At 50.3% G+C, this 22085-nt stretch overlaps 1 protein-coding gene across 1 annotated transcript in view; it reads right to left on the bottom strand.

The window, feature by feature from the left end:
* Positions 1-640, bottom strand: part of LOC118026026 (NHS-like protein 2) — a 136661-nt gene extending 136021 nt beyond the window's left edge. The window contains exon 1 of the mRNA XM_035028742.1: positions 602-640. Coding sequence (XP_034884633.1) covers positions 602-635 — 34 coding nt within the window. The 5' untranslated portion in view covers positions 636-640. The remainder of the gene's footprint in view (positions 1-601) is intronic.
* Between the last annotated feature and the right edge of the window lie 21445 nt (positions 641-22085).

The raw sequence follows: 22085 nt of genomic DNA, 5'->3' as shown, positions 1-22085 counted from the left end.
CTGGGATCGAGACCTGATTGGGCTCCTTGCTCAGCGGGGAGCCTGCTTCTCCCTCTCCCTCTGCCGCTCCCCCTGCTTGTGCTCTCTCATTCTCTCCCTCAAATAAATAAATTAAAAATCTAAAAAAACTAGTAGCATCACTTGAGGAGACTGGTGATGGGCAAGATGGGATGATGGCTTGTACTAGGGTGGCAGCAATGGTAGCCATGGAGGTGGTGAGAAGTGCTTGGATTCCAAATAGATTTTGAAGGCGGTGCAGAGGGATCCTTTTTTAGTAAAACGACCAGAGCAAAAGTCCAAACTCAAGACCAGAGACTTGTTACCCTGCTTATCATTGTGCCTCCCCGAAAATCCTGTTATTCAACAGGATTCCAGAAGGCCCCACAGGCAGCATGATGATTCCCTACCACTTGTGTGGGACACAGAACTCTAGGCCAAAGGCCAAGCCCAGAAGGTCCCCAGACCGTGCCTGACTCCAGAACAACTCCAGAAAACTATTGTCCTGGATTTCCTAACCAACCTACCCCACCCTAAAGCCACAACTCTAGAGGGGTCGATACTGGGTGCCATTTTGCCCCCTGATGGGCTCCAGCCACTCTACCTCCATCGCCCCCTCTGCGAGCTGGCTTAGCCATGTCAGATCAGACTTCTGGGAAACGCTGTCCATACCTCCTGTCCTCTGTTCCCCAGCACTCCCAGCCTGGCAGAAGACAGATCACATTTGTCATGAAGTGAGCAGACAGGGACAGGTTCCAGGGGCAGTCAGAACACGGTATGGCCAATATCTCAAAGGTACCATGATTTTGATAAGGAATTTTACGTTTGCCTGGGAAAGCAGTCAATCATCAACCACAGGCAAGTCATTGGGAGGGAAGAGAAGATCGAAAACTTGGCCCCATAGGCCGCGAGCCCCCGCCCCGGCCTGCAGCATCTCCTGGGAGCAAAAGCACCCTGGCATCTTTGGGTGCATACTGCTGATCCTCGGGATAAGGCCTGTTGCTTCATATTTGTGAACCCCCAGCAAAGGCACCCAGCTGGAAACTAGAGAACAGCACATGATTCTGAAAGCTCATTCCAGAGCCAGGAAAAACTGATGGTATTTTGTTTATGTTCAAAGAAATCAATCCAAAGCGATCAGCCCCACGGCCAAAGTCAGCAAGACCGCAGAGCAAACGCCTACCAGCTGGGGAAGGGACAACCTGCACTGGAATCCCAGATCCAAGACTTTCGAGCTATGTTCCCTTGAGTCAAATGTTTACCTCTCTCAGGACCTCAATTGTCTAATCTGTAAAATAGGGACACCACCACCCCCCGCCCCGAGTCACATTAGGGACGAAAATTAGCTCATGCGTGTAAAATGTGTCTGGCATGGCCTAGGGGATACTAGCTGCTTGCCACATGTTGGTTTTCTTCCGGGGCCCACTGGTCTTGGGCAAGTTCATGGCCGCGGTGTGGGGGCAGTGATGTGGTTCGGTGGCCCCCTGATGCCCTTCAGAAGAGCTCTCGGAGGAATTCTCCAGTTCTTTCATGCCGATGCTGTTTTGGGCTCTTTACTAAATGGGCGTCCTGGGCAGCTGCCATTTGCCCCCAGCAGGATATGGTTCCATGCACAGCGTGGCACCGAAGGGCACTAATGCCTCTTAATTAACTGTCCATTCAGCTGACCAGCCTAAGCAGCTGCTTTCCTTTGCAGAATCCCAAATCTTTCTTATTCCATTCCAGGTTATTGGAACCCCTTATGGAGGTAAGTTGTTGATGCAGACCTTTGCTCTCCCCGTCCTGCTGTTAAACCCTCCCCCCCACCCCCTGCCCCGGTCTCTCCCGTCTTCTCCACACCGCTCCCTCTGCCTGGCTTTGGCCTTGGCTCTCCATCGTTTTCCTCTGCTTCCCTAGCTCTATCATGAACCCTCATCCAAAGACCGTGCTAATACAGAGAAAGCAGTTAAAAGTGACTTAAGTGGAGCCATCCAGGTTAGGCCTGGGGGAAACCATCCCATGTCCTCCTCGCCCTGTCCTACCAGACCATCCCCAAGCCCACTTTCCCAATCATTCACACCGAACTGGGTAAGGGGGTTTCAAAGCAAAACAAGACATGGCTATTGGGGCGCCTGGGTGGCCCAGCCGGTTAAGCTTCTGCCTTCGGCTCAGGTCATGATCCCAGGGTCCTGGGATCGAGTCCTGAGTCGGGCTCCCTGCTCAGCGAGGAAGCCTGCTTCTCCCTCTGCCTGCAGCTCCTGCTGCTTGTGCTCTCTCTCTCTCTCTGACACATAAATAAACATAATCTTTAAAAAACAAACAAACAAACAAACAAACAATACATGGCTACTGTCCTCAGAGAACTCCTAGTCTAGTGGGAGAGATAGCCCCGTGGTGGGTATGAAGAGGTGGAGAAGGAAAGCAGGGGTGGAAAAGCACCTGCTTGCCCCTGAGGGGTCAGGGAGAGCTTCACCAGAGAGAGGAGATTTGGACTGGTCTTGAAGCCTGGGTGCGTTTTGCCAAACGGACAGAGAGGTCAAAAGACATCCCGGGCGGGGGAGGGGGGAGGGGGCATGGAGGTGAGAAGGGCAGTGTGTGTTTGGGGCTCCGTGCGGCCAGATGGTAAGGTCTAGCAGATGAGCCACAATGAGCCTGGGCAGGAGCATCTGGAGCCCGCTTACCAAGGGGGTGCCAGGTTGATGGGAAGGTGGACCGCAGGAGGTTAGGATGCCAGGATGGAGAGGTTGGACCTGTGTTTTAAGAAGAGAATTCTGGAAGGCAGAGACCAGAAGAATGGAGGCCAGGTAGGAGGCTGCTGCAGTGGTCCTGGCGTGGGCTGAGACCCTGAACTCGGGTGTTGACTGTGGCCACGGAAATGAGGGGGCGGAGAAGAGATACCCCCGGGGCCCACTTCCCTAGCTCTGGCCTTTATCCTGGATTCATTCTTTACTCTTCCCCAGTACCTTCTCCTTCGACAACCTTAATGGATCCTGGGCCTCAACTCTAACTCCCACCTCAACGTGGCTCTATCCCAAATCCATTCTATCTTGAGATCTGACCTGTCGTCTGGCCCTGGGACCAGATTCTGGCTGCTTTCTGGGCATTTCCAAGTAGCCAACTCATCCGCATGTTCCCAACCGCCAGCATGGTGCCTGCACCTCTGCCCTACCCCAGCTTGGGAGAACCACGCACCTCAGCTGCAGTCTGGGCTCCAGGGGCCTAACTCCCCAACTGACGGAGCCTTTTACATCTTTGTAGAGCAAACGCGATTTCCGAGGTCTCAGCCACCGATTTATATGGGGACTTAGAGGACTCAGCGCATTCACACCCCGAGAATGGCCTTCCTTCCTTCGCTCACCGTTAAGTTCCCCAGCAGTGTCCCTTTGCCAAGGGTGGGTCCTGCTGGCCCCTGGAAGGATTTGGAAATGTGTAGGGACATTGATGGCAGTCCCAGTGACTCCAGGGTACTGGTGGCATTGAGGGCCAGGAATCAGGATGTGAAATATCCTGCAACGTGCAGGGAGCACCCCACACCTGCAAAGACTGGTCTTTCTCCAAGTGCGAAGACTAATCTCGTTGAGAAACACTGGTGACCACCGTGAGCTCAGTGAGAGCAGGGACCCTGTCTCTTTTGTTCCTTACGGTGCTCCCAGCATGTAGCAGAGTGCACAGCCCGTGAGGGTATGCCGCATTTGTTAAATTGATAAATCGACTCACCCTTTCATATAACCTACACTTACTAAGCGCTACGGTTGGCGCTGGGGATAGAAAGATGGACAAGTGGGGAGGGCTGGGTGGCTCAGTCGGTTGGGCGTCTGCCTTTGGCTCAGGTCATGATCCCAGGGTCCTGGGATCGAGCCCCGTGTCGGGCTCCCTGCTCCGTGGGAAGCCTGCTTCTCCCTCTCCCTCTGCAGCTCCCCCTGCTTATACTCACTCTCTCTCTCTCTGTGAAATAAATAAATAATCTTTATTTTAAAAAAAAGAAATAGGAACAAGACTTTGCACCTTGGCTGGCCTCTGCTGGGATCTTGAGAAGGGAGGCCAAAAGTTAAGAATGCTTCATCTTCCATAACCACCACGGGGCCCCTTCCTACTAAGGGGAGTGCATTACCAGTTAAATGCTGACTTGAAAATTCATTCATTCCTTCAAGCAACACTTGAGTAGCACATGAAATGTCCTGAACCACTCACTCTCAAGACATCTTGCTGGAGCTGGGCTGGGAGGAGGGAGATGACCAGGGCGGGGCTGGAAGCAGGGTTGGGGCCTGAGGGGTTCCTGCCGAGCTCAGGGCCAGAGCAGACAGGCCCAATCAGACAGTCTCTTGGGACTGGGGGTGGGGAGGTGGGTCTGGTGCGAATGGAAATATGTACCATATGGCCTGAATTGCAGGGGCCGGCCTCAGGCTCCCACAGCCCCAAACACTTCCAGATGGATTTATTTATAACTCCCAAACCAGAGGCGGCTCACGGCTTCTTTTCCTCACTCTGCTCCCCACTCCTGGAGCAAGCCTGGGCCGCCCCCTTTCCACTCCGGAAACCAGCAGGAGACGGGGAATGTGCAATACTGCTCAGCCGCAGCCGCAGCCTGGGCCCCCGGTCACCGCCTGTCCCCTAGGTGGCAAGCGGCTCACTGTGTGGGTGCGCCAACGGAGTGGCCATACGGACGCCTGCCCACCTGGTCATCTGGACTCTCTCAGGCCAGCCGCTAAATGGGTCATACGAGCTGCACGCGTTCACTCTGGCACGGTTGCGTTCCAGACCGGCCTCCGCTTCATGTCACACCCATGTCTTCTCATCTTTTGTCTCCAGGAGATTCTGGGCCCCCTCCCCTCCACCTTCTCCCAGGGATACAGCTTCTCACTGTATAGGCTGTCAGAGGCTTTGGACTCGGACATTGGTCAAATCCGGAAACGGAAGCTCAGAGAGGTCGAGTCACTAGCCCAAGGTTGCACCGCACGTTACGCAGCAGAGCCCGAAGTCTAAAGCCCGGGGAGCTCTGTCCCTGGCGCTAGCGCTTTCTAAACCTCGAGTTTCCCTGTGTATGAAGTGGGGTTAATGCTTAGCAGGTGGTCTGGAACCGCTCTGCATGGAGCACATGCTGGTTCTGTCATTTACCGGCTGGATGACCTTTGATGAGTCCCTCTTCCGCTCCGTAATTCAATTTCTTTATCTTGCCTCGAAGGATTAAAGAGATAATGGATTTAAATGGTTTAGCATAGTGTCTGGCCCATAAAGCCACAACAAGTAAGAACCGATTTAATAGTTTATTGCTCAGTGCCTCATTATAGAGTTCACGGCTCATATGGGCCAGGCGCCATACAAACCCTGCCTCCTGACTCCTCACACATCAGGAGAAGTGAACTTGGGCTTGGCGAGATTAAGTGACTTGCCTAAGGCCACGCTTGAACCCAGCTCTAGGTGATTGCAAGGTTACAGATTCCAAGCTTCCTACAGAGTCTGCAGGATCAAAGTCCCCTATGTGCGTCCTTAGCTGATTCTCTGCCCCGCCTCCCCCACCCACCCCTGCCCTATCTTGCCTCCTTCAGGACTGGCCCAAGAGCTTCTTCCTTCCCAGACGTTCTGCCCACCCAGCTGAACCGGAGCATTTTGGCGGGCCCAAGCACGGCCCGTGAGCGCTTGGGGGGCTCAGTCAGGAAACTGGCAGCACAGGGGCTGAGGCCTTCCTACTTTTCTCCTCTCCTAGCCATGGTTGGAACTCGTGGTGGCTGGAGGGGACAGGGTGGCAGAGAAGGCAGACAAGGGCTCCAGAGTCAAGCTTCTGTATGCACCATATCTGTTTTCTGTGCATCTTCTTTGCTCTCCAAGTTACTCAGAACCAAGGTCTGATTTGGGGCGCCTGGGGGGCTCAGTCGGTTAAGCGTCCGCCTTCGGCTCGGGTCATGATCCCAGGGTCCTAGGATCGAGTCCCGCGACAGGCTCCCTGCTCGGTGGGGAGTCCGCTTCTCCCTCTCCCTCTGCCTGCCGCTCCCCCTGCTTGTGCGCGCGCTCTCTCTCTCGCTCTGTCAAATAAATAAATAAAACCTTAAAAAAACAAAAGAACCGAGTTCTGACAAACCCACCTCTGCATCCAAAGTTCCAGACAAATTTGCCTGTAGCTGTTCAGCAATACCTGACATCAAAATTTCTGGCCCAGTGGGAGTTTTCGGTGTTCTCGCATTCCTTTCTGTTTGTTGCGGTGCAATTACACACACTTAATTTCTCTCTGTTTTCCCATTCCGCACCACACATCAGTCCCACCAGTACCACCAGGGACGGTGTGAGGGAATAGCACAGCGTCTGAGCACATATGGGCAAGTGAATCCGCAGACACTTCTCTCAATTGAACGTGACTCACCAAATGGGTTCCAAATCCCATCAACGATTGGGCTCAATCTCTCTGTGTTTCCCTCATCTTTTCAGTGGGTTTCCCAAGATGCTCCAAATTCCTGATAGTTCAAGAATAAGTGCAGAGTTATTTAATAAGTGCCCAGAATGGAAAGGGCATTTAACAAATGCTCGATCTCTATCCAGACAAAGTAACTCTCAGACTTTGTGGACAAACGTTACCAGAGGGCGGTGGGGCAGCTCCTCTCTGCTCTTCCAACATGGACGCCTAGGACGGCTTCCTCATCAGACAAAGGTATTGGCCTTTACCCCCGAAACTACCAGATCTACCGCCCCAGCCCTACTGTATAGGTTCTCTGAACCTTGATTTCCTTCTCTGTTGTTCCGAGGCATCTAACAGTCAGGGACATGGTACTTCGTCAACAAATGTTATATTTATAAAGCTTTACCTTAGAGTAAAAGCAAATTTTTACTAATTCTAGAACATTTGGGGGTGACCCCTCTTTCAGGAAATTCTTCATTCTCTCAATATTTAGCAAGCATCTCCTATATACAGAGCAGCATGAAAGAAACAAAATAAATTCAAAAATTCATAATAAAGATTAGAGCAGAAATAAATTATGGAGAAGCTAAAAAAAAAAAAAGAAAACAGATCAATCAAACCAGGAGCTGGTTCTCTGAAAAGATCAACAAAATTGATAAGTGTCTCATAAGACTCATCAGAGAGAGAGAGAGAAGATCTAAATAAACAAACTCACTAATGAAAGAGGAGAAATAACAACCAACTCCATGAAATACAAACAACTGTAATAGAATATTGTGAAAAAACCTATACGCCAACAAATTGGACAACTTAGAAGAAATGGATAAATTCCTAGAAACATATAACCTCTCAAAATAAAACAGGAAGAAATAGAAAATTTGAACAGACCAATTTCTGCCAATGAAATTGCATCATTAATCCAAAAATTCCCAACAAACCAAAGTCCAGGACCAGATGGCTTCACAGGTGAGTTTTACCAAACATTTAAAGAAGAGTTAATATCTATTCTTCTCAAACTATTCCAAAAATTACAAGAGGAAGAAAAACTTGCAAAATCCTTCTATGAGGCCAGTATCACCCGATATCAAAACCAGATAAAGACACTGCAAAAAAGACAACTACAGGCATATAGCTCTCATGAACATGGATGCAAAAATCCTCAACAAAATACCAGCAAACCAAATTGAACAATATATTAAAAAATCATTCACCACGATCAAGTGGGATTTATTCCTGGGTTGCAAGGGTGGTTCAATATTCACAAATCAATCGATATGATACACCACATTAATAAGAGAAAGGATAGGAACCATACGATCATTTCAACAGATGCAGAAAAAGCATCTGACAAAGTACAACATCCATTCGTGATAAAAATCCTCAACAAAGTAGGTTTAGAGGGAACATACCTGAACATGATAACGGCCATACATGAAAAACCCACAGCCAACATCATCCTCAGTGGTGAAAAACTGAAAGCTTTTCCCCCAAGGTCAGGAAAAGGACAGGGATTCCTACTCTCACTACTTTTATTCAACATAATACTGGAAGTCCTAGCCACAGCAATCAGACAATATAAAGAAATAAAAGGCATCCAAATTGGTAAGAAAGAAGTACAACTCTCATATTTGCAGATGACATGATACTCTATACAGAAAACCCTAAAGACTCCACCAAAAAACTACTAGAACTGATACACAAGTTCAGTAAAGTCACAGGATATATGCAAAAGAATGAAACTGGACCACTTTCTTTCATCATACACAAAAATAAACTCAAAATGGATTAAGACCTAAGAGTGACACCTGAAACCATAAAAATTCTTGAAGAGAGCACAGGCAGTAATCTCTCTGACATCGGCCACAGCAACATTTTTCTAGATATGTCTCCTGAGGCAAGGGAAATAAAAGCAAAAATAAACTATTGGGACCACATTAAAATACAAAGTTTCTGCACAGCGAGGGAAACAATCAACAAAACTAAAAGGTAACTTACAGAATGGGAGAAGATATTTGCAAGTGACATATCCGATAAAGGGTTAGTATCCAAAATATATAAAAAACTGACACAACTCAATACCCCCCAAAAACACACAAATAATCCGATTAAAAATGGGCAGAAGACATGAACAGACATTTCTCCAAGGAAGACATACTGATGGCCAACAGACACATGAAAAAATGCTCAACATCACTCATCATCAGGGAAATGCAAACCAAAACTACAACGAGGTATCACCTCACGCCTGTCAGAATGGCTAAAATCAACAACACAAGAAACAACAGGTGTTGGCAAGAAAGAGGAACCCTCGTGCTCTGTTGCTGGGTATTCAAACTGGAGCAGCCACTGTGGAAAACAGTATGGAGGTTCCTCAAAACATTAAAAGTGAACTATCCTACAATCTAGTAATCATACTACTGGATACTTACCCAAAAAAATACAAAACACTAATCCAAGGAGATACATGCACCCTGATGTTGTTTGCAGCATTATTTACACTAGTCAAACCATGGAAGCAGCCCAAGTGTCCATTGATAGATGAATGGATAAAGAAGATGTGGTATATATGTACAATGGAATATTACTCAGCCATAAAAAGAATGACATCTCGCCATTTGAAATGATGTGGATGGAGCTAGAGAGCTAGAGAGCTAGAGCTAGAGAGTGCTGAGTGAAATAAGTCAGGCAGAGAAAGACAAATACCATATGATCTCACTCATATGTTCAATTTAAGAAACAAAACAAAATAGCAATGAAAAAAAAGAGAGAGAGAGAGACAAACCAAGAAACAGCCTCAACTATAGAAAATATACTGATGGTTACCAGAGGGGAGGTGGAGGGGGGGAAGCGGGAAATAGATGATGGGGATTAAAGAATACATTTATCATGATGAAAAATAAAACGATAGGGATGCCTAGGTGGCTCAGTCCGTTAAGCGCCTGCCTTCGGCTCAGGTCATGATCCCAGGGTCCTGGGATTGAGCCCCCGCATCAGGCTCCCTGCTCAGTGGGGAGCTTGCTTCTCCCTCTGCCTGCTGCACCCCCTGCTTGTGCTCTCTCTTTCTGACAAATAAATAAATAAAATCTTTTTTTAAAAAAAGAAAAAGAAAATGATAAAAAAACACTAAATAAGTAAATAAAGTTTCTTTCCTCCAAGAGGCTGTGGTACGGCTGGACATTTGCACAGGCATGGAATATTTCAGAATGCCTTTAGGAGCCAGTCAATGAGTGAAGGAGGCTGGAGTAATGCAATAATAAGGAGGGTGGGGGACTGTGGTGAGCTGGAGAGAAATGCTCCATCTAAAGGGGAAGCCACCACCCCAATCCAGCTAATTACCATCCAGTGGGAATGCAGGACCAGTATTACCAGACTTTTTTGTTTTTCAAAGAAGCCAGAAATCCAGATTGGATGGAAATATCACTGATTGCCACATGGTAGCAAATAACTTTTGAAAGTAACAAACCACCTGGGGCGCCTGGGTGGCTCAGTCAGTTAAGCATCAGACTCTTGATCTCAGCTCAGGTCTTGCTCTCAGGGTCGCGAGTTCAAGCCCCGCATTTGGCTCCACGCCTGGTAACAAAGCATGTGCATATCAAACAAAACACACCTGTGGGTATTATTCGGCCCACCAGCCACCAGTCTGAGACCTCTCCATAATGGCAGATGATAAAGTGTCTACTTTATCAAACAAGTGTTACCAACGGTAAGTTCTGTAGGTGCTCAGAGGACAAGAGTCCCTTGGGATGGTATAATCTGGACATTTTCCTCAAGGTGGCCGGATTCAGACAGGGCCCTACGTGTGGGTGTGAATCTGATAGGCAGAAGGGAGGGACACAAAGCTTTTGTCAAAGATGGGGGGGTAGATAAGAAGGTTGTGGTCAGAACAAGATGCAGCAAAGAGGTCCTTCTGGCTGTTATAAAGGCTTCATGGGGGGAGGGGCAGCTCCTGGGCAGTGGCTGGTGTCAGTGGAGGAGGTTTCTGGTCTGGGATCTCAGGGTGGCAAAAACTAGGGAAGGGGGAGCCACTACTTAGAGAGTCTGATTCTGGAAAGCCAGTCAGAGAGCAATATTAAACAGAGACAGATAGATGCTTCATCAGTGGGTGTGGGAAAGGAACAGTTTAGTCAAGTCCAGGGACTTTTCCAGAATACAGCCAATGTAAAGACCTAGGAGAAGAGCAAATAAATAGGGTGTCATCCTGGGTGGTGGCCAGAAAGTGAGGCCTCAGTAAGAGCACAGGTAAAATATATGTCCAGGAGTAAAAGCCCCAGGGACTAGAAACCATTTTCCCCAGGGCTCTCTGGCAGGCTGGGAGACTAACTGAAGGACAGAAGGTATCTTAACCCCAAAGTGGAGAGCACAGGACGTGTGGCATGCAGGTGTCATGGAGAATGATGTTGGTCTCCCATTGGATTACGCAAGGTGAGTAAGGGTCGTGGAAAAAGCACAAGTATGGTAGGCAGAATTATGGCTCCCCAAAGTCATCCATGTCCTAAATCCCCAGGACCTATGAATATGTTAGGTTAAATGGCAAAGTTTGGAAACAAAGGCTTTGCGGATGGAATTCAAGTGGCTAATCAGCTGACCTTGAGATGGGGAGAGGAGCCTGCTCTTTCCAGGTGGGCTCAATGTCACAATCAACGGCTAGGGGTCCTTATAAAAGGGGGGCAAGACAGGCAGAGTTAGCTAAGGAGACGTGATGCCAGATGGAGGGTCAGAGGACCGGGATGTGAGAAAGACTCGACCAGCCATCGCTGGTTTTGAAGCTGCAGGAAGGGGACAAAAGCCAAGCAATGCAGGCAGTGTCTAGAGGCTGGAAAAGGCAAGGAAGCAGATTTCCCCCTCGAACCTCCAGAAGGAACGCAGCCCTGCCCACACCTTGATTTTAGTCCAATGACCCCTGTTTCAGACTTCCGACCTCCAGAACTGTAAGATCATAAATCTGTGTTGCTTTAAGCCACTAAATTAGCGGTAACTTGGTACAGCAACAGTAGGAAACTGATACAACGAGCTTTGGATTCAGACGGATGTAGGGTTTGATCCTGGCTCTACTATATACCAATGGCTTGACCTTAGTCTGGTCACTTAACCTCTCGGAGCCTCAATATCCTCATAAATGGTGTCCATAATACTTACACTTAACGGAGTTGAGATGAAAAGCAACTGAGATGATGAGCAGAAAGAGCACAGCAGCTGGGCACAGGGAAGGTGGTGGCAATGTTCTTTTCTTTCCATTGGTGCATTTGAGGAAACACGGATTAATATTTGGGACCAATGGTGTTTTGGTAAATGGCTAGCAACCGGCTCTCAAAAAAGAATGCCTATTTATTTACTTACTGTATAAGAATGTGAAGCATAGAGTTTATGAATAATAATGAAATATACAATACTCTTTATTGCAAATTCCTTATAGCCGATCGATTTTCATATAATGCTTTCATTGATTTTGCTGAATTCTTACATCCATTGCCAACCTACAATCGCAAGAGAAGAGCAAGTGTAGTTCCTACATGAATGGTGGTTGATATTTTCGTTTATGTTAATGAGTAAGAAGGGAAACAATGAAGTAGTGTTGGAACTTGACAAATTCATCAATGATTCGAACAACTTCTTTGCTGAATCAAATAATAGTTTCCATGTATCGGAAGCATGCTTCCTCCTTTTTTGTGTGTGCTATTCACAAAGTAACACAAACTTACTAGTTTAAAGTACATTATTAACATTTTCTCCATCACTTTCTTGAAGTCTAGAGTGCAATGAACAAAACAAGAATTCAAGCCCTGATTTGTAGCATTCTCAGATTTCCGAGATATAAATACTTTCACTCCGGCCTATTTCAAGCTACCTATGTGATGTCACCAAAACGGAGTGGGCAAAGATGCACATCATTCAGATGCAATGGATGAGAAGCAGCCAAAGGCCATAGATCATGGTAAACTAATTAGGAAGTAAACTAACTGGGAAGAACCAAAGTAAACTGATTATCTGAGTCCAAGTAATAAATACTTATTATTCTTCTTAATATAGTTTATTTAATTGGAGGTTTATATAATTTAATATTTTTCTTTAAGAGTTAATTTTTTAATCTTGCGATAATTTGAGACTTACAGAAGAGTTGCAAAAGCAGTACAGAGAGGTCCCCATACCCTTCACACAGCTTCCCCTTATATTGACATCCTGCATAATTACAGGGGCTCCTGGGTAGTTCAGTTGTTAAGCATCTGCCTTCGGCTCAGGTCATGATCCCAGGGTCCTGGGATGGAGCCCCGCATCAGGTTCCCTGCTTGGCGGGGAGCCTGCTGCTCCCCTTGCTTGTGCTCTCTCTCTCTCTCTGACAAATAAATAAGTAAAATCTTAAAACCAACACTGATCAAAACGGAGAAATTAGCCTTGGTACAATATTAACTAAAGTACAAAATTTATTTGGACCTCACCAGTTTTCCCACTGAAGTCTTTTTTCTGTTCTAGGATCCAATCTAGGATCCTATATGGCACTGAGTTGATCATTTATTTGATAAAAAAAAAATGTCCCTCAATTTCGGTTTGTCTTCTGTTGTCTCAAATAATTCAATTTTTAATGATGGCTGCGATTCACAATCGGCTCACGAGTTTCCTAAATGTTTAACAGCTGGCTCTCACGAGGCACAAGGCAGCCCCAGCTCCACACCACTACCTAGGACACTCTAAGCAAAACTGACAATTCATTCCTTGTTTGTTTGGGGTTTTTCCACCCCACCCCCCATTAATTCCACCAATATTTATTGAGCGCCCTCTAGGGGCTAGAGCTGGGGATGCAGAGATGACCAAAACAGCGCTTGACACAGAAACTTACAGGCTAGGGGATATGAGAGAACAGTAGCAGACAATACCCCTGGAGTGATCCGGGCTATGATGGGGGAATAGAACGTGCTGGAGCACTCAGGTGGGAGGGACCGGCCATGCCTAAGAAGGTCAAGGAAGGCTTCAAAGAGGAAGTAAAGGATGAGCAAGAGCTCCCCAGGTTTATAGGGTTTAACATTTTTTGTTTCACGGTTCATTGAAACGAGGTAAGCGAGGAGATAAGATGATGTGCGAACTGTGTCTTGATGCGTGAGGAGGAATGAGCCAGTCAGTTGAAGAAGCGGAAGGAAAAACAGTCACCCAATTATTCTTTCATTCGCAAAGCATTCATTAGGCGTCAATTCTGTCCTGGGCTCTGGGGATGCCCAAACGCGTAATGGATAAGGACACTCAAAGTGTGACTAGGAATATGATGGCACGAGACGGTGCCTGGATGGTGTTCCAGTGGGTGGCATGAGAACACTAGCCAGCCGCCTCCTCCCTGGAAGCGCAAAAGGACCTCAGGGAAGCTTCCAGGCTGCTACCATCATTTCACCCAGCATAACCAACAGCTTCGGCCAGAGGACAACTGATTCTGGAAGCTTCCTATGCAGGTAGTATATGTATACAGCCCCCTTCTCTGCAGCCCCTCACACCCAGACCCCCATGTACAGACAGACCCCGTAGGAGCTACACTTGGCAATGGAAGCCTGCCTTGGGCAGACAGCATATAAATGCTCGCAGGATGAAGTAATGTTGACAAGGTATTGAAGACCAACTCAAGTCAAGGGCCCTTGATCTGAGACCAAGACCCCCAGAGCGCTCCTATGTCACTTCCTCAGCCCCATGACATACCATGACATACCACCTCAGCCATCCTCTATCCCATCGTACTGCTTTATTTTTTCCATAGCATTTATGACTATTTGAAAATATCGAAGCATTTACTCACTTTTGCCTGTTTCCTTCCACTAGAATCTCAGCTCCCCATATGCCGAATCCCTGTCTGTCTGGCCATCTATATCTCCCCAGCTCGCAGCTCAGGGCCTGGCCCATAGGGGCACTGGGGCACTATTTGTAGAATGGACGAGGGAATGAACGAATGGGAGGGTGGGTGCTATTGCTCAGATCTGAGGGCTGCATTCACGACCCTCTGTGGCCCAAACTGTCTCCCTCGACTTTAAGTCTTCAGTGCCTTGACTCAGAACTTGAACCTTATGTGGAGGAAGAAAACTGCCCCGTGTGAAATTCAGAGCACTCCTCTTAGAACTGTTGTGAGAGTGTGAGAGACAATCACTAACAGTGTTGCACTTGCTAAGTACCAGTTCCCATTCTAAGCACTTTATATATTCAGTAAAGAGTTGCTGAGTTTCTAGTAGGGGCCAGGCACTGTTTAGGCCTGAGGGATATGGCAGCAATGTAAGACCAAAGTCTCTGCTTTGGAGGAATTTTAATATTAGCTCATTTAATTTAAAAACAACCTGAAGGGACGCCTGGGTGGCTCAGTCGGCGAAGCATCTGCCTTCGGCTCAGGTCATGATCCCAGGGTCCGGGGATCGAGTCCCGAGTCGGGCTCCCTGCTCAGCGGGGAGTCTGCTTCTCCCTCTGCCTGCTGCTCCCCCTGCTCATGCTCTCTCTCTCTGACAGATAAATAAATAAAATCTTAAAAAAAACCACCTGAAGATGGATATCCTGTGACTATTCCCATTTTAAAGATGAGAAAACTGAGGCACAGAGGCTAAGTAGCTTGCCCAAGATCCTACAGCTGTGGAATAGCGGAGCCAAGCAGTCTGGGCCCCGAGCCGGCCTTCTTGACCAAGAAGCTACCCTGTATATGGGGGGGTGGGTGCTTGACAAACTCTGAATGACTTCGACCAATTAGAGTTCCCATTATTCTGGGCAGGAGCGTGGTGTGTTGTAGGGGCAGGAAAGAGACTGGGCTGGGGGCTCAGAGAATGAATAGAATGTTGTGGTCCCGGAGGTGCCTTTGGCGCTCCCTGGGCCAGGAGAGCGCTAGCGGTGATGTGTCTCTGGGGGTCCTGGGGCCCCTTGCCGGAGACTACCAGACTTGGCCGACTCCTGTGAGGTAAGGCTGCATGAAGGGGACTGCGTGGACTTCGCTCTTTGTCTTTTTTTTTTTGCCAGAATCCGTCCTGGTCCCCCTTCTACAGATTGGTTGCCCTTATGTGGGGGGGCTGCCCTCCCCCCTTGCCATAGTCCTCCCATTTAGCCTTCCAGCCTCAGAGGACAAAGGAAAGTTTGGCCAACCCCCACCGGGCTTTTCTAGTTTTGTTTCCATTGGAACAAAGCACAGTTCACCCAGTGCTCTCTGATCTTTGGAATGAGAAAGGAAAATAGTTTATCACATGGGAGTACCCCCCTTCCCCCCCACACACACACCACCCCCATTGCTCACTGGTCTCAGCCTCTCAGGACACCCAGATTCCTGGCAGGGCTAGGAGGGGAAGGCGCCTCCCTTCTGCTCAGCCCTCAGGGAGCTGGGGGGAGAGTGATGACTTCCAGCTGGGCTGGCTTGTTTTCTCCCCCTTGGGCTCCACCTGTGGCCTAGATGGAGCAGAAAGAAGAACCAAGTATCCTCCCTTCTGATTCTCTCACAGTTCCAACCACACAAATGAGCCTCCCAGACCGTGGTCAGCAGATTTCCAAGGGATTCCTGCAGAAAGAGAGGTGGTGTGGGACCTTGAGCAAATTCCTTAACCCCTCCAAGACCCAGTGTTCTCCTCTGAAAAAAATGGGTCTAAGAATGCCTGCTTTGTACTGTTATTGGAAGAACTAAAACTTTAAGTGAGAAATGCTTGAAGAACGCTAGGCCCCACCTAGACTGGATAGAAGAGTTTGGTCTGGGAGAGAAGACGGGATTGTTGCAGAGATGGACCCACCTGAGTAGTAGGTGTGGTAGAAGTTGTTGCTCTGGAAAGTGGGGTGGGACATCATCCCGCTGCTGGTCTCTGACAGGCTTCTGCCCTGCACCAGGACTTTGAACCAGAGCCAGGCACACTTCAGAGAATACAGCTGGCTTGGTTGAATGCAGCTGAGGGGCAGCCATCTCCCTCCCCCCATCATTGTCTGAACAGCTGTAACGTGGTGCTTTCATAGATCTGGGTTGAAAATAAGATGGCATGTTGGAGGAGGTCAGGGAAGAAAAAGAGAACGCAAGTTCGCGGACCTCTGCTCTCATGCCCACGGGGCCCGAGGGGCAAGCCCAGTTGGCCAGGCCCTCACCTTGGCCCGTAGAGATCATCACATCTTATCTCTCACCTTCTAAATGAGCAAACTGAGGGTGAGCAGAAGGGACTTGCCCAAGGTCACCCTGCTAACTCCTACGGTCCAGCGGGCTCTCTGCTTCCCATTGACAATCTGCTGCTGAGAATCCCAGGTCATACGGCCCAGAAATGACCCGGGGCCACCTCACGGATCCCCACAGTCTACCTGTCTCTTCAGTTAGACATTAGTGAGTGCCCACTATGCACCAGGCACTCTTCCAAGCGCTAGGAATGTAGCATGGGCAAAAACAGACCAAAATTCCCATTCCCGTGAAGTTTACATTCTGGTGGAGAGACAGACAACAAATAAAATAACTGAGTATTTTATTGTAGTAAGTTGTAGTAAGTTAGTTTGGAGAAAAATGAAACAATACAGGGACTCAGGGGACCAGCAGAACTGGGGTTCTGGGGGCGCCTGGGTGGCTCAGTTGGTTAAGCGACTGCCTTCGTTCGGCTCAGGTCATGATCCCGGAGTCCCGGGATCGAGTTCCGCATCGGGCTCCCTGCTCGGCAGGGAGTCTGCTTCTCCCTCTGCCCCTCCCCCCTCTCATGCTCTCTCTATCTCATTCTCTCTCTCAAATAAATAAATAAAATCTTTAAAAAAAAAAAAAGAACCGGGGTTCTGTTTTAGAATAGGATGGTCAAAGGAGGCTTCATTAAGAAGGTGACATTTGAGCCGAGATCTGAATGAAGTGAGGGAGTGAACCACAAAGACATCCTGAGGAAAAGAGTCTAGGCAGAGAGAACAGCAAATGCAAAGATCTTGAGGCTGTTCGGGGAAGAGCAAGGAGGCCAGTGTGGCTGGAGCAGAGTGAGACGGACCGTGATTGGATATAAGGTCCGACAGGTCATGGCGGGGGTGCAGATCATGTAGGACTTTGTGGGCCACTGTAATGGCTTTGGCTTTGGGTGTGAAATAAAGAACCATGAGAGGGCGTTGAGCAGGGGCAGGACATGACCTGACTCGTGTTTCATCAGGATCACTCTGGCTGCTGTGTTGAGAGCAGACTGTAGAGGGTCCAAGGTGTAATAATTTTTTTAAACTTTTTTTTAAGATTTTATTTATTTATTTGACAGAGAGAGAGACAGCGAGAGAGGGAACACAAGCAGGGGGCAGAGGGAGAGGGAGAAGCAGACTCCCAGCTGAGCAGGGAGCCCGATGCGGGGCTCGATCCCAGGACCCTGGGACCAGAACCTGAGCCGAAGGCAGACACTTAACGACTGAGCCTCCCAGGCGTCCCCCAAGGTGTAGTAATTTGATAGAGCAGGGAGACGTCGTTGGAGGCTGTTGCAAATATCCAGGGGAGAGATGATGGTGGCACGGACCATGGACCTGGTAACACGTGGCTTGCTTCTGGATATTATGAAGGTGGAAAGAACGTGATATGCTAATGGAGTAGACCCGGAATACGAGAAAGAGAGAGGAGTCAAGAATGACTTTGAGGTTTGAGTCCCGATCAATTAGAAAGTTGGGGATGCCGGGGCGCCTGGGTGGCTCTCTTACCAGAAGCCCGCCTTCCTCGGCTTTTACACACTCACACAGAGGGAGCCTCCCTCAGGAAGCTCAGAGCCTTCACACATTTGCACATTCGAGAGTCACTATCTGGTTTCCCATCTCTCCCCCCGAACTGGGCTAGTCACTCCTCGAGGGCAGAGGTTCTTTCTTTCTTTTTTTTTTTTTTTTAAGATTTTTAAATTTATTTATTTGACAGAGAGAGACACAGTGAGAGAGGGAACACAAGCAGGGGGAGTGGGAGAGGGACAAGCAGTCTCCCCGCTGAGCAGGGAGCCCGATGCGGGGCTCCATCCCAGGACCCTGGGATCATGCATGACCTGAGCCGAAGGCAGACGCTTAATGACTGAGCCACCCAGGCGCCCCCAGAGGTTGTTTCTTATTTATTCATCTCTCTAACCTTAGCATAGCCCTTGCCAAAGTATTCAATACAGTCTTATTGAATGAATGAATGAATGAATGAGTGGGAGTGAATGAACGGTCTACCATGCTACAGGAGAGATAAGAAAGGATCACAGAAGTATTCTGTGGGGGTCAGAGAGAATCACAGAGATGCCCTTTAAGCTGGGTAGGAAGGTCAGCAAAGATTTTAGCAGGCCCAAAAAAAATTCTCAGGGACGTGCAGCTAAATTTTGCTTCTCACATTGGTCACAAACTAGCCGCCAGGAGGCTGAAATATGGTTTGCAGATGCTCTTCGTCTGGCCATTTTTTCTGGCCCGCACAGTGTTTTCAAAAGTAACGTGAGGAGACAGGCGTTGTGTTTGGTCACACCAGGAGTTGTCCTTCCCTTAGCTAACTCTGGTCCTCGTGTTATCTGCCAAGGGCAGGGTGGGGAATGTGGCCCCGCACGTCTATGAGTTTGCCTCCTCCGGTCAGGGAAGCCCAGTGTCTGCTCACTGGGTAAAATGCCTACTGCTGAGGGGAGAACAGACTTAGCTCATTCAGACAGAGCCCGCGTGCCACGTCAGCCACACGGCCAGGCCAGGCCCGCTGGTCAGGAGCGCAAGTGCCTGCCAGTCGCAGGACCATCACATCTACCTCAAATCCTGCGGGGTGTGCAAGAGCTCTCCTCACAATGGTAGGAGGCGACGCAGCCGTCAAGCCAGGGCTTGGCTGGCCCTGCCCCCCAATTACTCCACACACAGAGAAGCCAGCAACCCCAGAATCTCCACAGTGGCTTCTGTCTCGGCGGGAGACCGCATTTCAGGAGGAGGCCCCGCTGTGTGATGATGACAAGACCTCTGGCGGCCCAGGAGACCCCGGTGTGGGTCTGCAAGCAAAGGCCCAGCCTGATCCTGTCGACGTGACCCGCGGGGGCGGGGGGCGGGGAGCCGAGTGTGCCACGGACGGCACAACCCACCGCGTGGACTGCCGTGGCCTCCGGCGGGCCTCCGCAAGCCAGTGGGAGCGGGCGTGGGGCCCCCCTGACGCGGTCAGGCGCCGCCAGGCAGCGGCCGGCCGCCTAGACGGGCAGAAAGCGAGAGCAGCCCCCTCTGCGCCGGTTCAGCGGACACGGGGGGCGGGGGCCCGTCGCCGCCCCTCCCATGCTTGCTCCTGTCGCTCCCAAGACGTCCTGGCTGCCACCTGCACGCCAGAAACCCACACCCAACAGCTCCTTCGGCCAGGCCAGGCCCCCGGTCATGTCAGCAACAGCTGTATAGCACACAACACACGCACAGGCACCCGGGCCCCCGCGTCACGTCCCCCTGGGTGCGTCCGGCCTTCGGTCGGGGGGCAGCCAGCTTCTGGGGCCCCGCTGCAGCTGCACACGCTTCCGCTCGCACGAGCAGGCCGACCGCCTCCCCCTGCGCACGCCACGGGCTGCAGGGTCTCGCCGCACACCTTGCCCACCTGAGGCGGCTGGAGGCGCGCAAAGGAGACCGACAACGCACACCCAAAGCCGAAGACCGGGCCTCGGAGGCTCTGAAGAGTGTTCCGTCGAGTCTCTTCGGGAAGCGTCCCTGCTGCGTTCTCTCTGCAGCCCGAGGGATTTGTCCCCCTGAACTCGTGAGCCGCCCGAGCAGCAAAGCGCGCGAGCGGGGCAGCAGAACGGCGGGAATGAACGCCTTTCACCCCGGGAAGCTCCCGAGGGTTGTGCGGGCACATGCAACAGCTCAGCCAGAAACAGTATCTGTCTTCTCCCCTCTGCCCCCCTCATCCTCCCCATCCCCGTCCCAGATGGCGACGCCGGCTACGGACGGGCCGGATTTGCCACGTGTGTCCCCTAACTGAACAGTCCCTCTACACCCTCCACGCCGAGCTTGGGGGCAGCCATTGGGCGCCACGGGCCACCAGTGGTTTTACCCGGTGCTGGGCACCCCCCCCCCCAGCCCTCTGCCTGGCTCTCGGTACCTTTCACCCAGATGCTGCCCAAACGTGTGGGATTCCAGTGCCGTCCCAGCTGGGCCAGTGCCTTCCCACAGCGGCTGTTTGTCTAGCATCCCCCAGGGAGCCGGGCCTCGCCAGCCCGTGGCCAGGCAGATTTGCAGCTCATGCGGCCCTTGGGGGACCAGAGACGGCAAAGGAACCCGGTGGTAAGAATGCCATTCTTGGGGCGCCTGGGTGGCTCAGTCGGTTAAGCGACTGCCTTCGGCTCAGGTCATGATCCTGGAGTCCCGGGATCGAGTCCCGCATCGGGCTCCCTGCTCGGCGAGGAGCCTGCTTCTCCCTCTCCCGCTCCCCCCTCTTGTGCTCTTTCTCTCTCTCACTCTCTCTCTCAAATAAATAAATAAGATCTTAAAAAAAAAAAAAAAAAAAAGAATGCCATTCTTGACCTTCCCTGCCCACCCCGTGCTTCTCGGCGGAGTCTCAGGGCGGACCGGGCCGCCGAGAGCCAGGCAGAGAGCGAGAGCAAATGCTTGCTAGTACACACTCTGCATTCAGCACTTTGTCCTGGAGAGGACCCTGCCAGGCAAGGCGGGCTAAATTCATGCTTTGTGCCGGCAACCAAGGCCCCCTGTGTATGCCCAGCTGGCTGCCAGTGGGCATGCCGGGTCCTTTCTAGGCCCTAAATGGGCCCCGCTCGTACTGGGCTGTGTGAAGACAATCGCTGTCAATGGCACACCATCTCTGCAGCCGACTGCCAAAGCCAGAACTCCTACGGGCACACACCACTGCTCTGTGCGGGCCTGTCCGAGGAGGGCGGAGCCAGCCAGGCCTGGCTGCTGTGTTTTAAGACGACATTGGAAACCACTTAAGCAAAGCACTCGCAGTTTTCACTTCAAAGCAGGTCAAACAGAGAATCCCTCCCTCACCCGGACCGGTGTTGAAAGGTGCATAAACACCAACTAATCCAAGGGTCACAAATGTAAATGCCTTTAGGCACCGAGCAGCTAATGGAAATGAGAGAGAAGGGGAGGTGTGAGAAGATGGGGGAGGGGCAGGGGAAACTAGAACACACAGGCCTTACAAAAAAGGCATTTAGGATCATTTTAACGTGCCAACCAACAAAGCATGTCTGCAGGCCCTTAGGGCTTATAGGGCCTAAGAGCTATATTATTTGGGGATTGCTGTTGGAATGCTGTGCAATCCAGAGGAAAGGACTTACCCAAGGTCACCCAACTGGTCAGTGAGAGAGGCCCCTCCCCACCTATTTGGCAGAACGAGTCCCACGGATATCCTCATCTGGTTCATTCCTTCCTTCCTTCAGCAAACAGATCACAACCCCCACAATGTCCAGGCATCCTCTTGTGCCGTCAGGGCCCCCGCAGTGAACCAGACATGTTCTCGATCTTCAAGAAAGTCTCAGTTCAGTAGGGAAGTGGCAAGAACTAAGCCTGGAAATCGAGGTGGCGAGCGGGCAGTATGGGACCTCGAACGCCAAGCCGAGGCACCTGGGTTTCATGCTGAAAGCCGCAGAGGAGCCTTGGGCTAGTTACGGGCGGGTCTCAGAGGGCGGGTCTCAGAAAGCTGCGCTGTCAGAAGACTCACCCAGCAGTCGTGACACGATGGATTAGGCCAGGCCCGCGGGATAGGAGGTGTCACTGAAGGCACAAAGAGTGGCTAATCCAAAAGTCTAGACCTGAGGTCATGAGGCTGGGGGTCACTAAGAAGAGAGGGCAAAGGTTGAATATGTGTAAATCAATAGGGTAGGGCTTCTAGGGG

This window comes from Mirounga leonina, unplaced genomic scaffold (assembly GCF_011800145.1).
Source record: "Mirounga leonina isolate KUSES-001 unplaced genomic scaffold, KU_Mleo_1.0 Mir_204, whole genome shotgun sequence".
Classification (NCBI taxonomy): domain Eukaryota; kingdom Metazoa; phylum Chordata; class Mammalia; order Carnivora; family Phocidae; genus Mirounga; species Mirounga leonina.
The sequence above is the reverse complement of the archived record's forward strand: the minus strand, read 5'-3'. Positions and strand labels throughout refer to the sequence as shown.